The sequence below is a fragment of the Triturus cristatus genome, chromosome 8 (assembly GCF_964204655.1).
Source record: "Triturus cristatus chromosome 8, aTriCri1.1, whole genome shotgun sequence".
NCBI lineage: Eukaryota > Metazoa > Chordata > Amphibia > Caudata > Salamandridae > Triturus > Triturus cristatus.
In genome coordinates, this window is record NC_140591.1 from 1,269,169,659 (window position 1) to 1,269,188,212 (window position 18,554).

General features: G+C 48.1%; 1 protein-coding gene across 3 annotated transcripts in view; it reads left to right on the forward strand.

The window, feature by feature from the left end:
* The window catches only part of CCDC181 (coiled-coil domain containing 181), a 376,110-nt gene that overhangs the window by 72,784 nt on the left and 284,772 nt on the right, over positions 1–18,554 (forward strand). For 2 of the 3 annotated variants that reach the window (XM_085622985.1, XM_085622987.1), the window contains exon 2: positions 16,625–16,763. In XM_085622985.1, the coding sequence (XP_085479111.1) occupies positions 16,638–16,763 (126 nt within the window). In that variant the 5' untranslated portion in view covers positions 16,625–16,637. Of the gene's footprint in view, positions 1–7,218; positions 7,351–16,624; positions 16,764–18,554 lie in introns of those variants that run through there. The other variant, XM_085622986.1, reaches the window with a different exon arrangement.

The window sequence follows — 18,554 nt, forward strand, 5'->3', positions numbered from 1 at the left end:
TCACCACTCAGAACTGACAAATCCCAATGATGATACACCAATTAACTGTAGTGTGTCATGCACCCACACATCTGGTAGCCAATTGGAAAAGTAGTGGGATGAACCCAGTACCACTCGGCAAGCATCAACAACAGGAACATATCAAGGGAACACTGTGTATGAACAGGTATGTGGACACACACACATGCTCATACAACGCACACCATGGGCCCAGGCCATGTCACTGGACAACACACTTACTTTAGGGGACCCAACTCCTGTGGAAGCCCAGCTGTGCCAAACATATTAACCGCAAGTCTCACTCATGTCTGCAGAACACTTGGTCAGTCAGCCATCAGTTACCACAAAATGAATGCTCTGGTCACAACAGCCTGGGTATGTGAGTCTCCCCTAAGTCATCTGCACATACCCAAAACATATGTCTAGCAAGTTGCACAGAGGACCCAGTTGCTCCTATACCAATGATGCCCACACCTGTAGGTCCAGTGTTGATGAGCACAAAGTCTGTGGAAGTGACAAATTGGACAATGGGAAGCACATCATATGTGCATGGGTGCAAGCCAGAGATGTGACCATGCAAATGAAATGCTCAAAGAGAGATGTCCACAAATAGTTGATCCAGACACACCCAGGTAGCTGCAAAGGATGACATGGATACCCACCAGAATAGGATACATATCTCATGTACCACAGGGAGTACCTCACAGCAACACATCAGTATTCAACTTTGTAAACAAAGCATCACAGGTGCAAGGGCATGTTAAACATCATCAACATAATGTACAGCTAAATCTAGTTCACAGGGATAAAGAAAAAAGCTTTATTCAGCATATTAAAAGTTAAACGTCTGTTCAAACAAAATGAGCAAGTGCTAGGGGGGGATGGCCTTAGCATTTTGGGGATGGTGTATCTGTGGGTGGGGGAACCCGGGGCAGGGACTGGCGGGGGAACCTCTGGAGTGGTGGCCTGGGGGATGGAGGACGGAGACTTTGCCTTGGAGCTGCGTGGTGGCGGGGGGGGGGTCTTGCTCTTCTGGCGCCGGGGGGACTTGCGGGTGGGGGTCTCTGTCTGACTGCGCCTAGGGGAGGGTGTCCGGGTGTGACGGGCACTCCCCTCTGTGTGTGGGGACTTCCTCTTCCCCTTGTAATCAGGATCTGCTGGGTCAGTGGGGAAGAGGCCAAGGACACAGAGGAAGAGCTTCTGGGGAGATGGGGTTGCAGGTGAGGCAAGGGAAGGGGGCTGGGAGGGAGAGGTCTCAGAGGACTGTGGAGTGGATGTGGATGACTGTGTGTGTCTGCAAACCAGCCCCTGTGAGTGCGGTATCAGTCCCCTGCACTTGCTTGTGTGCACATCTAGACCTTGGTTTGGGGGTTTCTGTGCTTGGGACAGGTAGGGTACTAGGAATCGTGGGTGGTGCAGGGGTAGGAGGGGTGCGGGACTGTTGGAGGAGGGACACTGCTGCCGTCATGGAGGAGGCCACGGACTGTTTGGTCCTCTGTAGGGCAGACATGCCCGAGAAAATGCCCTCCATGAATGACACCAGTTGTGTCAACAGACCTGTGTGTGCATGGAGGACCTTCAGAATCGACGTCTGCCCTACATGGATCTGTCTAAGTAAGTCCACAGACTCCTCACTCAGGGCAGCAGGGGACACAGGGGCAGGGGGTGCGGTGCCTGGCACAAAGGAGACATGCTCACGAACACGGGAGCCCACAGGGACCTATGGGATGGGAGCCGATGGAAGGGTGGTGGTGGTGGTGGTAGTGGCAGGGACAGCCTCACTAGCTGGGGTTTGGTGGCTGCTGACACCCGCCTCCACAAGGGAGTCATCCTCAAAGCTGCTGTGGCCCTCAGCTGGGGGTGATGATGCTGACGACTCCTCTGTGTGGCACCACTCGCCCTCCGTGCCACTGGGTCCACCGACTACTCTCCTTCTGTCCCAGTAAGGCTCTGTGGATCCTCCTGGTCCGTGGAGCTGTCCACTCCTGTGGCCATGGATGTATCTGGCTAGGAATAGGAAGTAAGAGAACAACATCAGTCACCTGCACCGACTGCACACACCACAGTGAGTACATCACATCACAGGGCAAGCCCTGGCATCATCAGCTGAACACAGCTCAAAGTGCCAACACTGTTTAGAATAAAACAATTGTCATTCTCAACATCAACCATGGCACACATATCCCTCCTTGACTTTCACACATATGTCCGTTGCATGTTGGATGCTAACACCCCAATGTGCCAACATGCACCACCCACACATTAGTTGTACATGCAAGTGAACATGTAGGAGTATGTCACTATACACACAGCACATCTCTTGCTACTGACTCAGTACAGGTGTCCGGATGAAGGGATGGGCAGAGACTCATTTCACATGCTTGTGATGCATGCCAGCAACACACAATATGATGTACTCATGTCCTGATGGGCAATGCCACAATGGGGTGCATGGTGCACACTTGAACACAATGCAGGATCACTCATAGCAAGTTCAATGCCATGGCCCTGGGATGCCCTGAAAGTCAGTCAACACTGTCTCCTGTCACGGGCAGGGCATCCAGACAACAACAATATGCACTGACTCACAATCCTAGCTCAGGGGTAAAGCTAACTCTGCAGATGACCGGCGCACTTGCCCATCCCATGCAAACAACATATCCAGGACCCAGAAGACCCCACATAATGCAAATCATACATATAAGTCTCTGCAAACACAACTCCCTGTACATTAACACATCACAGTCTGCCATGCATGTAACCCAGCTGCATGAAGGACACAGTTGCATACACCATTGTGCGCTGTCAGATGATCACACACCTATATGTCTCACGGGTCCTGTCTCTCACAGTCACATCTCAGATGTCATGCTGACCCTCTGAATCATGGACACCCCAGTTGTACATAACAACAAGCCACACCCTAATGACACAGAGGCAGACACCTGAGGGCACATGTCACTAAGCACAACCTGCAATTTCATACACAGGAGTGGGATTACATAGTGTTTCAAAATGCCCTTGAGGAGGCATGACTGGCCAGGTCTACGTGAAACAGTGTTTGGCCCTGGACAGTAGTCAGGTGGCTAAGCAAGTGTGACATACTTGATATACATACTCCTGAGTCCCCTGCTGCATGGGTTTGTTTGGAATACCCCAGCCACATGTTGCGAGTCAGACCAGCTATTGGTACACATCTCAAGGGCACACACAGATCACATGTCAGATCTCAGGCATTGTGTAAACAATTGACCCACCCATGAAACACACAACAGAGTCACGGGAACAGATGCTGACCGGTAGCTGAAGCATAGCTGACTGCAGGGACACAGTGCCCTAGTGACACAAGCAACAGACTGAAGGGGCAACACCTGTGGAACAGATGAGGAGGGTGCATCACACAAATGAGGGACCTGAGTATTGGACTACAAGACCTACGTAATGTGAAAGTGTGACCAGGCCAAAAGACTGCTATTAGCATGTCAGACATAGTACACAGATCAGGCATGGACTTACCCCCTTCCTGCTGCTGTCTGGCCTTCAGCTGCCTATCCAGGTCCGGGAAGACCACCGCCAGTATCCGGAGCATGTGGGGAGTCAGGGTCCGGTGTCCGCCCCTCCTGCGTGGAGGTGACAGCTTCAGCTGGACTCTAGCTATCCTCCGGGTCCAGCCCCCGAAGGTCCTGCCACCTCTTCTGGCAGTTGCGGATCCGGCGCTTTTAGACCCCCACAGAACAAACAGCCCGAGTGATGGTCAGCCAGATCTCCTGCTTCTGGTGGGCAGCAACCTGTGAGGATGACAAAGCGAAAAGTACATTAACACACTTTTTGTTAGAATATCATATCCGCTGATCTCTAAATAAGGCCCTACATTTTGAAATTCTCCAACCTTTCCGTTACATTTAAAATTTTGATATTTGTATATTTATTTGGTTGCAAATTTTTATTTTCATATAAAAAAGGCAAAGAAAGTAACAACAGTATACCATACATTCCTGTTACAATACGTCTAGAAGGATAAACAGCATTGATTAGCATTCTTAAGCAAGTATGGTGGGAGACCCAATGAGATGTACCAAGATCTGTATTTAGTGTGCTGTAAAAGATGCTGGGAAGGTGTACTATGAAGTCTGGTTCAACAGGAGTGCAACATGGCAAATTGAGTAGCTTGTGGGAGAAGAGAGATAGGAATATAGGGAAAGCTAGATTGAAGTGGAAGAAACAGAGGCAGGGGAGGAGAGGATTGAGGAGAAGGGTGGCTATACTGGGTTGGGCTTGCACTTAACACTGGGGGTACCATCATTCAAGTGTACATGCCCTTCTAGAGGGGAGAGAGGCCTTTATGAATCCTTAGAGTAGATTTAGAGCAATTTCAGGGTGGTTTACTTTTCTTGTAGGCATTTTCCTAGGGCATCCCCCAGACATCTGGGTCTGGCGGGGTGTGTATTTTGCAGTATAGTATATTGTCTGCTCCCCGGTAAGTACCACCATTTGTCAAAAGAGCTTGGGGTTGGTGTTTTCCAGTCTGTGAGTATAGTCTTAGTCCCCAGTGAGATGAGGAGATCCACTAGTAGTGCAGTATTTCCAGTACTTTCAGAGGAAAGGGGATTAGCGTGGATGCCCAGTGCTGTCGTTAAGAAGTCAATTTCTATTGCTGACCCTGAGATTTTCTGTATCAGTGACTGTATTCTTGACCATAGTGGGTGAGACTTTATACATGTAAGGAACACGTGTTGTAGGTAGTGCCTTCCTTGCATCTCCAGTATAAGTCTGAATCTCTAAACTCCAGTTTATGCCATCTGGAGGGTGTCCAGTAAGTGTTGTTAATTGACGAACCTTGACTATGCAAGAGCTGGTGTGATTTTCCCAGAAAAGGGGGACTGACAAATATTACCCCATACTTTGTCTGTGAAATCCGCTTGGCGTGTTGATTGTATGTGCGGTCTCCCTTTACGGGTAAAGAGTCACACTGAAAATGTGTTGGATGTGTCCAGGAGTTTGAATACATGTGAAGCGGTATGGCCCGCTTTCTAAGTTTCTCGAGGGTTCCTGGTAGGTCTGGGTGGTGTGGAGGCTTCAACCTGCTCAATGCGCCTTTCAATCTCAGGAGTCTATAGAACTCTATGTGTGGAAGATCGAAACTCCCCTGCAGTGATGAGAATGGGATGGGGTTTGCACATGAGCCTAGGTCATTTATCAATTTAATACCTTTTCGAGCCCATGTTTCCCAGTAGACTGTTTTTCCCTCTAGTTTGTTTGCACGGTTATGCCATAGAGAGGCTCTTGTGGCACCATATGCTCGATGATCTAATTGTTTGTACATTAGTAGGAGAGAGGCACCGGTATCCAATACGTTACATCTGGAGAGTTCTAAGGGAAGTTTTGACCGATTGTGTATTGTGAGGGAGGAGTAGAGAGGTATAGGGTAGGTTAACTCAGATTCTATGGCAAACCAAGGGAGAGAAAAGCCCTCTTGTGATTGTAGCCACCACGCACCCTGTGAAATCAGAAATGCCTTTTGATAACGGGGGTAATCCGGAAGGTTTGTATTGCCAGAGACTTTGTTCTTCTTCAGAGTTTTCAGGGAGATTCTCTGTTTCTTGTCTTTCCACAGGAAGTCAGAAATGGCTTTATATACTGATTTAAAGGAGGGGAAGAGTGTGACCGGGAGCATACTTGAAGCAAAATTAATCAGTGGAGCGATCATCATCATCTTGATGGTATCCACATGTCCCCACCAAGTGATGTTCTTCGGGGATCAGGTGTAAAAGAGTTCTTTGATTTTAGTGAGTGTTTTCTGCTCATTGATATCAACAAAGTGTTTCTGGTCTGAGCTAAACCAAATGACCCGATACTTGATAGCTTTCTGCTACCAACGTAGACTGAGGTCGCCGATTACCGATGATGTACAGTGGACGTTTAGGGAGAAAACCTGTTTTATCTTTGGTTAGGGAGTATCTGGCCTCTAGTGAATATCTCCCAATTTCTTGAATGGTAGTTTATGAGTGAGATCGGTCTGTAGTTTTTAATGTTTAGTGGGTCCTTCCCTTCTTTTGGGATTACCGCAATTGTAGCTTCAGTTGCTGAGCCAGTAATGCACCCAGAGGAGGCATACTGGTTGAAGACAGCGTGAAGAGGACCCGAGATCTTGCCGCTAAAGGTCTTATAAAATGTGCCTTTACCGGTTTTAAGAGTCTGTATTTCAGCTCTGATTTCACCTTCAGAGATAGGTGTATTAATGGCGAGGGAGTCGTGCTGTGATAGCTTAGGGAGGTGGCAGGATTCCAGATAATCATTAATTGCAGAGGAACAAGCGGGGTATTAAGAATTGTAGAGGTTGGAGTAAAAAGATTTGAAGGTATCAAGAATACCTGGGATTGGCGACGTGATCACACCGTTGATGTTTTTATTGCTGCTATGATATTTTGGTTTTTAGTATACCTTAAATAATTGGCCAAGGTTGGTATTGCATAGTTTCCCGGTGTTCACTACATCAATCCATTTTACACACTCTCTGACTAAGGATTTGGTTGTATTTGTATTGTAGAGATCAGAGTTTGTTTAGGATCGCTGACCCTTTTGTGTGCCTAAGCTGTGAGTTTAGTGAACGGATCTCCGTCTGTAGCATATTCAGGTGGCGGACATGAGCTGGATCAACGTGCCTCTAGGGTGGCTTTGGGGGCGTCCCATCTTATAGTAGGGGATGTAGGGATTTGCTCACTAGAATATGGACTATCCTCAAAAAGAGTGATGCGGTGCTGAGTAGAAGGTATAGTCGGATCTTTTGGGGTTGTATAATTGCCATATGTCTACTAAATTATTGTTGTTCTAGCAGACTTTTATCTATTTGTAAAAGATTATTGCCTATACATTTATGTGCTGAGATCCTGTCCAGGTTCCCATCCATTTGGAGGTTGAAGTCTCCACCCACCTAAGTTGTCTGGGAGTTCCGAGAGATGTTTTTCTAGGTCTTTCCAGCAAGTAAGGGCATTGTCACTAGGTGCATATATGTTAACAAAAAAAAAATCTTGCACTCTTTTTGTTTATTTTACTTTAGAAATGAGCCATCTATCCTCCTTGTCGCGAGTCTGTGATATAACTGAAATATCTGCACTTTTTTAAATTAGAGTTATAACTTCGTTCTTTTTTTGCGGAGCAGGTGAGCAGCCAGTGTCTGCGACCCAAGTACTGAAAACTTTTTGCGTCAACTATGGATTGTAGCCGGGTCTCCTGAAGGAGAATGTTGCCTCCTTTGAGTTTATTGCAATAGTCCGCCATCACTCTGCATATTATTGGTTGAGAAGAGATCCAGTGAAGAGTGAGAGAGAGCAGGAGAGAAAGAAAGAAGAGGTACGCAGATAAAACAAACAAGAACCAAAAATCGCATCCCCAACCCACCTTCCAACCAACCTTAGAAATGCGCAAGGGCGCATTTCCCCACTCTTCGTGTAGTTGGGACTCTCTAGCCCATGAGCAGGCCTGTCCCAAACCGACTGGATTGCTGCACAGTCCTGCTAAAATTTGTAACAGTCAAGACATTTTTGAGCTAGGAAATTAAAACAGGAACATCAGTGCACCATTGGGCGCAAGTCACAGCACAAAGCCCCACTATTGTTGATAGTTGTTAATTGTATTTGATGCTCCTATGGAACACCGTTGTGGCTCTGGTCAGTATGAGCCCGGTAGGTCCGTATGGTGGGCCAGTTACATGGCGAGGTAATCGACACTCGGGGTACATCAATATGTGGGCCCCTCCCATGTGTGACGGTTGTTAGTATGAGTTGAGAGTGAGTTGGGGGTCAAATCTTAATTCCATCAGCCTCTTAGCCCAAGGGGATCTGTTCTTGGTAGTGACCGCTGAGTGGGAGAATTTTTTTTATAACTCTTTTTATTAATGCACGCATGGCAAGTATAGCATACAAAATCAGATCATACATTGGTAGATTGGAGGTAGAAAAACAATTATGACACAGGATTATTAACCTTGGTCTCATAACACATAAATCCTTTGTCATCACATTGAACACTTTACAAGAGATGGTTACAGTATGACGTGTTCTGATGGATACATCTGCCAGTGGATTCCTCACCTTGTCAATATCCCCTGCGCCAGCAACATTCGGAAACTTTTGTAGCAGTCCATGCCGATGGGGTCGAAGACGACGTCACAGAGACACGGCTCCGCTCGCGACTCCACTGACGTCACCGGCTCCATAAGAAGACCTCGTCGGCGTGATGACGTCAGTTCCCTTTTTTCCGCGCCGACGACGCCAACGGATTTCGGGAATCGTTACTAGTAGCTTTACCTGTTACTTTGTGTATATTCTGAGAATTTTCTGTCTTTCTTCGAAAATGTCGACAAGGAAGTCGGGTTTCAAGCCCTGTCGAGAATGTGGCAAGCACATGTCTATTACCGACCCACACGAGGACTGTGTTTGGTGCCTTTCATCCAACCACGATGTGGGTGGTTGTTCCAGCTGCCGCAAGATGAGCTCGAAGGCTCTCAAGGAGAGAGAAGCGAAGCTCTTCATCGCTCGGATGAAGAAGAAGGAAAAAAGAGGAAGGAGGAAGTCTGGATCCAGGTCGAGGTCGGCGTCCAAGTCGACTTCGGGGCATGCTTCGAAAAGTAAGAAGCATAAGAAAAAGAGGAGGCATTCTTCACATCATCACTCTGACAAAGGTTCGGCTCCGAAGTCGAAGTCGCCTACTCGACGTCGGAGAGAGTCAGTGTCTCCTTCTCCGGTCCCGGCTTCACCTCCAGCTCCTTCTTCTCCGGTGACTTCGCCGGCTCCGGCTGAATCTCCGGTGCCGGTCTCATCCCCGACGCCGGTTCCATCTCCGGCTCCAGCTGATTCTCCGGCTCCGTCTCCGTCTCCGGCCCCGGGTGAGGATCTTCAGGCTCCGGGTGAGACTGTGACACCGCTTGTACCACCGTCGGCGCCGCCAGGCCCGAGTCCGGTGCTGCCTGACCAGTATCCTGCATTTCCTGGTCCAGGACAAGACCCCTCGCATTATCTTAATGCCATGTACGGGGTGTTTTCAAGGGCCATGTATACCTCTGGTGCACCTGTGGGTCCGATGGGTCCGATGGCTTTCAATTTGGGAGTGCCGCAGGTCTACCCTCAAGCTCCGTTCATGCCATTCTTTCCGGCGACGCCGTCTTGGCAGCTACCGGCGCCGAGAACTTCAACGCCGCTTCCCTCTTCACCGGCGCCGACTCGACTTCGTTCGACGCCGGCTGCTCCAGCGAATCCGCGTTCGACGCCGCTGCCGTCGGATTCGAACACGGCGGCGCCGACGCCGCTGGTGCGGGTTCGTTCCAGGAGGGAAGCACAGAGAGTGGTGGATGAGAGACGCTTTCTGTTGGAAGAGGCTGAAGAAGGAGAGTTAGTCGAATCTGATGAGGTGTTTGAAGAACTGAAGGAGGCAAGTGGACTGGATTTGTCTCCAGAGTGGGAAATCACTCCACCATCGGATGAGCCCTCTAAAGATGCAGCGCCGTATCATGCGGTCATCAGAAAAGCTGCAGAGTTGTTGGACCTAGAGTTGCCGTCCACGGAGTTCAGGCCTAATTTACTTACTGAGGTGTTGCATTCACCTACAGCGGTCTCGGAGCCTTTGTTACCCGTTAATGAGGCTATTATGGAACCTGTGCTGGAGGTATGGCGCAAGCCTTTTTCAGCTCCTGCGGTCTCCAGGGCAGTCGCAAGGAGATATAGAGTGGCTCCAGGGGATCCTGAATTTCTGACTTCGCACCCTTCGCCTGAGAGCTTGGTGGTCCAGGCGGCTTGTTCGGGAAGGTCAAAGGGGGCCTTTCCTCAGGTTCCAGGGGACAGAGAGGCCAAAAAGGTGGACCAATCGGCTAAAAAGGTCTTTTCATCAGCCAGCATGGCTCTCAAGTCCACGAATGCGACGTGTTTATTGGGGCGCTATATCCATGCGCTAATGGATTCGGCAAAGAAGATTGCGCCAAAGCTGTCGGAGGAGGATAGGGCTGGCTTCAATGAAGTTCTGACTGATGCCCAGGCGGCTGCTCGACAAGTCATTCAGAGTGGACTGGACACGGCAGACTCAGTTGCCAGAGTCATCGGGTCTTCTGTTGCCACCAGGAGGGGTGCATGGCTAAAGTCCTCTGAATTTTCCTCGGATGTGCAGTCGACCTTATTAGACTTGCCTTTTGATGGGTCTGGCTTGTTCGGGAAGAAGGCGGATGCTGCTCTCGAACGCTTCAAGGAGAGTAAGGCTACGGCTAGGTCGTTGGGCCTTCAATCCCAGCCGAGAGGTGCCTTTAAAAGATATAGGGGCTTTGGAAAGGCGACTTTTCGCTCCTATGGACCGTCCCAGCAGCAGCAGCAAGGTTCCTCGTCGAGAGGTTACAGAGGAAGAATTAGGGGTCGCACACATGGCTCACGTCAGCTCTCCTCCTCCTCTTCCTCCTCCTCAGCCCCTCCCACCACTGCAAAGCAGCCCTAGATTCGACATTCCGGATCATGCTGGTCCTGTGGGGGGCCGGCTTACCCATTTTCTACAAGATTGGGAATCTGTAACTACAGATCTCTGGGTTCTAGATCTTGTAGAAAATGGGTACGCCCTTCCCTTTCGGGAATTCCCTCCAAATTACCCACCTTGCCAAGGGGCTTGCTCGGAGGACCACCGTCTTCTCCTGCAGGAGGAAGTCCTGAAGTTGTTTCAGAAAGGTGCGATAGAGGTGGTTCCAGAGCAGGAAAGGGGTCAGGGATGCTACTCCCGGTATTTCCTGATTCCGAAAAAGGACGGCAGGTTACGTCCGATATTGGACCTCAGAATTTTGAATTTTTACCTGAAACAGGAGAAGTTCAAGATGCTCACCCTTGGGCAGGTTCTTCAGGCGCTGAATCAGGAGGACTGGATGGTGTCGCTCAACTTGCAGGATGCGTATTTTCACATCCCCATCCTGAAGTCACACAGAAAGTATCTCCGTTTCACGGTAGGGTCGCAACATTATCAGTTTGCGGTCCTACCGTTTGGTCTTACTTCAGCACCTCGAGTCTTCACAAAGGTGATGGCAGTGGTGGCAGCCCATCTGAGAAGGACGGGGATTTCAGTTTTCCCTTATTTGGACGACTGGCTGATAAAAGCGGAGTCGCCAGAGAAGGTGCAGCGCCATCTGCAGGATACAACTCGGCTGTTGTACAAATTGGGTTTTTCGATAAACGTACCCAAATCTCACCTGGTGCCCTCTCAGCGCAACCTGTTCATAGGTGCGGTACTGGACACTACTGTGTGTCGAGCATTCCCTCCTCCTCAAAGGATTCTCGACATACAGGAAATGATTCCTTTATTTTACAGCGGAGCGGTCGTTCCAGTTCTGAAGGTCCTTCGCCTGCTCGGTCTGTTCGCTTCCTGCATCCTGTTGGTCAACCATGCACGCTGGCACATGAGGGCGCTCCAGTGGTGCCTCCGCAAGCAGTGGTATCAGCACAAAGGGGATCTCAGGGAGTCTGTGAGGGTCTCCAGAGAAGCTGCAGCGGATCTATCTTGGTGGAGCGTGGAGGGCAATCTGTCCCAAGGAAAGCCCTTCCATCTACCTCCATCGGTGACAACAGTGATAACGGATGCATCCACCTTAGGGTGGGGTGCTCATCTGGGGGATCTGGAGATCAAGGGTCTTTGGTCTCCAGAAGAAAGGTTGCTTCACATCAACCTTCTGGAATTGCGGGCGATACGTTTGGCACTCAAGGCCTTCCTTCCTTCCCTTCGCGGTCAGTCTGTTCAAGTCCTGACGGACAATACGACCGCGATGTGGTATATAAACAAACAGGGAGGAATGGGGTCTCTTTGTCTCTGCAGAGAGGCCCTGCGTCTATGGTCCTGGGCTCAGGTCCATCAGATTTGTCCAATGGCAAATCATCTGGCCAGGGTTCTGAACGTTCGTGCGGACAGTCTCAGTCGGCAGTTCTCCGCCGACCACGAGTGGAGGCTTCATCCAGAGGTAGTTCGTCACGTCTTTCGGATGTGGGGGACTCCTCGGGTGGACCTATTCGCCACTCAAGAGAATGCTCACTGCCCGTCTTTCTGCAGTCTCCAGTATCCGATGCAGGGAGCGTTGGGGGACGCGTTTCAGTTGAGTTTGGGGTTCACGACTCCTTTACGCGTTTCCTCCCATACCCTTGATTCCTCGGGTTCTGAGGAAGATTCGCCAAGACCGGGCCCAAGTTATATTGGTCGCCCCGGATTGGCCAAGAAGGGTGTGGTACACAGATCTTCTCCACCTCTCCTCGTGCCCTCCGCTCCGTCTCCCGCTGAGGGCAGACCTCCTCTCGCAGTCAGAGGGGCAGGTTCTACACCCCACCTCCAGAGCTTACACCTTCATGCCTGGAGATTGAACGGGGCAACCTGAATTCTTTCTCTCTCCCACCAGATGTGGTGGATGTTATTTTATCGGCCAGGCGACACTCCACCAAATCTATATACTCCTATAGGTGGTCTAAATTTGTCCTTTGGTGCGGAGAGAGGTCCATTGATCCCTTGAAGGCTCGTCTGTCTAATATTCTACAGTTTGCCCTTTCTCTTGCTCAGCAAGGCTTTGCTGTGGCTACTGTGAAAGGATATTTATCGGCTCTTTCGCCTTTCCTTTGTTTGCCGGATCAGCCGTCATTATTCAAATCACCTATTGTTCTTCGTTTTATTAAGGGCCTTACAAACAAGTTTCCTCCTACTCCCTTTATTGTGCCTCAATGGGACTTAAATCTTGTACTAACCTATCTTATGGGTTCTCCATTCGAGCCCTTACACAAGTGTCCCTTGAGGCTGTTGTCCTTTAAGACAGTTTTCCTCGTTGCAATCACCTCAGCAAGGAGGGTAAGTGAGCTTCAAGCTCTAAGTTCAAAACCCCCATTCTTGACCATACATGCTGAACGAATGGTACTCAGGACCAGGGCTGCGTTTTTGCCTAAGGTGGTAACTCCCTTCCATCTGGGGCAGTCCATTACCCTTCCTTCCTTCTATCCTCCCCCTCACCCTTCCAAGGAGGAGGAGAGACTTCACCGCGGGACCCTAAGAGGGCGGTGAGCTTTTACCTGGACAGGACAAAGGACGTCAGAGTTGATGACCAGCTCTTCGTGGGCTTTGCTGGCTGCAGGAAAGGTCGAGCGGTGCACAAGCGCACCCTTTCCAGGTGGATTGTCTTGTGCATCAAGATTTGCTACTCCCTAGCTGGTAAGGAGCCTCCGGAGGGTTTGAGGGCTCATTCTACCAGAGCAAAGTCTTCCACATCTGCCTTAGCTAGAGGTGTTCCAGTGGAGGATATTTGTAGGGCGGCAACTTGGGCCTCCCTCCACACCTTCGCAAAGCATTATTGCTTAGACACCGAGGTGAGGAGGGACGGACACTTTGCGCGTTCCGTCCTTCTGGACTTTCTGGTATAGAAGGGTGGACACCCTCCTCCGGGAGTGGGGACTGCTGTGGAATCTATTCACAAGGTGAGGAATCCACTGGCAGATGTATCCATCAGAAGAACAAGTTACTTCCCTTCGGTAACGCTTTTTCTGGTGGATACAGTATCTGCCTGTGGATTTCTCACTGACCCACCCGCCTCCCCGTTGTCCATCCTTCTATACCGGTATTTCTATGCCTGTAATTCTATTGATGGGTTTCAAGTGTGTTTATCACTGTCAAAAGCATTATGTTAATTATTGTGCTTTGTTATTTATTTTCCACACTGAGTGTGTTGATATGCATATTGTGTACTGTGTATACTGTGTATGTATATATTGCTGTCAGTCTGTCCGTGTGCCTCGAAGGCACGGGAAAAAAGGGGCGGAACTGACGTCATCACGCCGACGAGGTCTTCTTATGGAGCCGGTGACGTCAGCGGAGTCGCGAGCGGAGCCGTGTCTCTGTGACGTCGTCTTCGACCCCATCGGCGTGGACTGCTACAAAAGTTTCCGAATGTTGCTGGCGCAGGGGATATTCACAAGGTGAGGAATCCACAGGCAGATACTGTATCCACCAGAAAAAGCGTTACCGAAGGTAAGTAACTTGTTCATCTCATTCCTCTACACTGGGTGCCTTGGCCTCTACCGGTGGACAAAGAGACCCTCGCGCCACATTCCACTTATCCAATATCTTAGTCCATTTATGTAGGGATCTTCTAATCTCATAAACCACCCTCTTGGCCTGCATGCACCTGTCCATATCAAGTTTCCAGTCTCTCAAGGTTGGTGCCACATCTGCTCTCCACATCCTCGCAATAGTGTGCTTTGGCACTATAGAGCCCAGTGTAACCCAAATTTGTTCTCCCACTGTAAGGTCTGTTTTTTCCCAAACATTTAATAAACACCGTTGGGGTGTCCTCTCCATCCGTTTCCTACACATTGCGAGCAGACACGTGGTAACCTTGCCCCAGTATTCTTGTATCTTCGGGCAGTCCCACCATAGATGCAGGAACGTGCCTGTCTGCACAAATTGTCTTGGACATTGCATAGAGTTGGTTTTACCCATTTTGACCAATGTGATGGGTGTGTAATATGTTCTGTGGAGAATCTTTAGCTGGACCAACTTAAATCGGGAGCGTATGACCACCTCTTGTGGTGATGCGAGAGCCTCCATCCACTCCATCAGTAAAAGTTCCCACATCTCCCTCCCTTTTTGTCCGGACTGTATGTAGGGTGTCGGGCGAATTGTAGAGCAATTTCTGGTATGTCAATGAGATCGCCTTATCCTTAAGGTAGTCGTCTCCAGTGGGGAGCATTCTGGGAGAGTCGTCCCAAGCGGAATTGCCCTTAATAGGTCATGCCGTATACTGAGGGGGAGTATTGAATGGACTGTGACTCAAGTCCCACGGAGGTAAATAGCATCTTAGATGATCCTCGCAAGGAAAGTCCGACATACCTCCATTTGTGGGAAGGAGGAAGCAACATCTAACCACAGTAACTTTCACTAGTATCAGTGGCAAAGTGATTACGATCTAATTGTTGAGAAAATATGTTAGTCATTACAACAAAGACAGAATAATTGCAGATCGACTGTACATTTCATGACATACCCAAACCATGCGACTGTAGTCCTCTTCTTTATGACTGAAGGACTCTTAAGCCAGTCTTGAGTATTGTATCTGTGTGCCAAGAAGCAGTGTCAAGGCCGTTGAAACATGTAGAGTATCTGCCTGGTGAGGTTGAGTTATATGTTTGTGGGAGCAGGTGTTGATGCTTCTAGGAGGTTTTGTAGTTCAGTCAGTTCTGAAAAGAATAGAGTCAGACCCTGGAACACAGTTTGGAATTTGGAGGGGCCAGAAAATCCAAACTGGATATTGTGGGCTTTAAGAGGCGTAAACGCTGTACCTAAGGGATTATGAGCGGTTTCCAACTGGCCAACGGGCTCCTTGTGCACGTTGGAACCAGTCGGTTTCCCCAGCCATTTTACAGTCCGACTGCAGACATTGTAATTCAGCGGTCGGAGTGTACACTTTCCATGTCGGTCGGAAAGCCTCCGACCAGCATACATTAAAAGAGGCCCTCGCCGGTAATTTACACATCCTTAGTTTGTGAATGGGGATCATACATCCGACTTCCAGTGCTAATAAAGTGTGCATCACCATAACCTTAAAAACTTGTTTCGAACTTGGAGATTCTTGACCTGTGTTCACTAACTTCACACATCCACTCATGTGTAGTCCAGGAGATTATTCAAAATGTGGCGAGCCTTTGTCATAAATTTGCAAAGTTCTGATCAAAACATGATTTTTCAATTCCTAGGCGTAGTGTAATGTAACCTTAACTATATTTGTTGTAGCATTCCTGTTCAAAATATACATGTATTTTCTCTAAGTTTCACATCAGCAACAATATGCTTGCTAAAAGTGCTAAAATGAAAAAAAAAATTATTGAACACAAGTTTAATTTCAGAGTAGGATTTTATACTGTAAAAATCAAGGAATAATGTTTTACTTGGAGTGTGCTTCAGTTTCTTGTTCCTCTGACCTTGAATGTCCTCTTTCCTTCTTGCTGGCAGCCTCCTCTGTCTGCAGGCAGCTCACTTCACCTGCAGTATTCTCACACTTCCACCTCACCAGCCAGCTGAGAATCCAATACAGAGCATGTAACAGAAACATGCTCTGCGTCCACCTTACCTATGCACATAGAAGTTTTATTTTATTTTTTGGTGCTGCTCTAGGCAGGTGAATCTTATTTCGTTGCCTTTTACCTGTCACCCTATAATTGACTCCACCATCGTCATTCAGCCTGCTGTTCACCCCATCATTCTGATTTTATACACTCACTGACAGTGTTCTTTGGCATATCCACTTTACTTTTAGTTACTACAGATGAGGCCTGAGCCAAACTTCCATCCAGTGTCCAAGTTGCCGTCGCTCACCTTTCCTTTATGAAACAACCTAAAACTATTTTGCTCTTAAATGTATTACTATGTAATTTCCCTCTGATTTTCTTTGATCAGGTCATTTTCACATTGCTGTGGCCTTAGCGCTAGGGCACCCTTTTCTGAACAGTGCCCTTTATAAATGATAAATAGTCAATCAATCAGCCACTCAGCAAAAAAACAGCACGACAAGATTAAACGTTCAAATGTACATTGTCTACAGGCCTTTAAGTTACATGTGTGTGTTATACATTTGTGCCATCTACAGGGTGTTTAGAAGAATGGCCCAATCAAGTAAAAATGAAGAGCCTGGCGAAGCTGAAGAAAATGTGGACTATGAAGATGATTTTGAAAAAGACCTTGATTGGTTAATTAACGAAGACAAAGACAGCCATCCGGACAGCGAGGTATTTCTTTCGTATTGAAGTTGTCCTTTAATAAGATCATATTTGGAATAACAAACCTTCTATCATTAAAGCATATATTTTATTAAAAGTAAACCATTTTGAGAATCAGTGTGGTGTACCCTCCACGGCCCTACACTGTTTCTTGAGAAAATAACAACAATCTCAGTTTACAAGGAATGGTGCATACTACTTTGAATAGGATTTTTTTCCTTAAACAGATTTTATTAGGTTATTCCAGTGAAGTATGGGCAAGAGACCTACATGTACCTGTAAAAGAGCATGAATGAGCAGGAATACCATCATTTCAAAAGTTTTCTCTTTTGCAATCCTGCCAACATGCAGGACACTCAATAAAACAATATGCAGACAGTTCAAGATTCCAGGCAACAGTCCCAGGATACAATGGTTGAAATACAGACTAGCCCAATGCGGAAAAGAAATACATCTAGGAGGAATACCTACGCAGTGACCACAGTTAGGGGTCCATTGGTGGTGAATAGGAGCTTTAAAAAAAAATGTATTTATGATTTTCAAAACGTTACAAGCAACATCACAGTAGTGAAAGCATAAGAGTGTCAGTGTAGCAGTAATACAGTGTTTCCATGCATGAGGAAGGAAAATAAAACACAAAAAGAGCAGCGCGTTCTACACAACTTATAATGGTCGTATCCATGCATAATTCCATCAGATAGCTACATGACATGTACAGCTATTACAACCATTTCAGACCATGAGGGTGAATATATACAAATTGCCGGTGGGTGGGGGAGAGGCGGTTTAACGGGGCCACAGCCGCACTGAGACAGAAAAAAATCCTAGTCCGTTTCATTTCATCTTTTCATCTTGTGCCCATTACTGTAAATACATGCGTGGCGGTTGCCAAATGTATCGGGGGCGGGATATGGGTGGTAGTAGTGAGGCATACAACTTGCTAGTGGTATCACAGAACATGAAACTCTTCAGCAGATCGCCACCTGTCGTTTGGCAACAATAATGCTGTCGCTGTAAAGCGGCGGATGCCCTTAGGAACATTTTGGACGTACCCCAGAAGCGCCAGCAATGGATTCGGGGCGAGTTCGTTTCCACCATCTGAGATAGTTGTTAAAAATTGCTGTCCAGAAGTTACCCATATGCATGCAGGCCCATGCGAGATGTAAGAAATCAACGTCTTCCGTGTTGCTTCAGCAAAAAATCGGAAGATGTCAGGATTTTATTCAGCCCGCTGAAAGTAGCCCGGTGTTTGGCATCACGAGAAGTACTCAAGCTGGACTGAACAAAATGCTGGTGAAGGGCTGGGTATGACTCCCACACTGCTCGTATTGCCCTTTTGCTCTAAGCAATCCACTGGATTGAAAATACTCGCCCAATTTTCAGAATTGCAATCTCTAACTCTTTTGCACATGCAGAGTTCTCGCTGATTTTTGGGAGACTGGTGGTACACGGCATACAGTTTTTCGAAAAATGATGCAAGGTGCTTAAGGCCTGGTACTGTATCAACTGTGTCCGCTACACTGAGCTCAAGCCGGTGGCATAGACAGTGCCGTTTTGCAAGGCGAGGGTATTTACAACATAGCCTCTCCAAAACACCTGAGTTTCTCCCAAGCATTACACTGGCACCATCACTGCACACCCCTATCCAATTGTCTGCAAGGAACTTGTTGCAAAACCCATGTTTTTCAAGACATTTCAACAGTGAGGACTCAATGCACTCTGCATCGCCCCTAGGCAACTCAAGCAAGTCAAGGAAAAAGGTGAGGGGCTCTTTTCCATTGATTTCAGCACGGACATAAA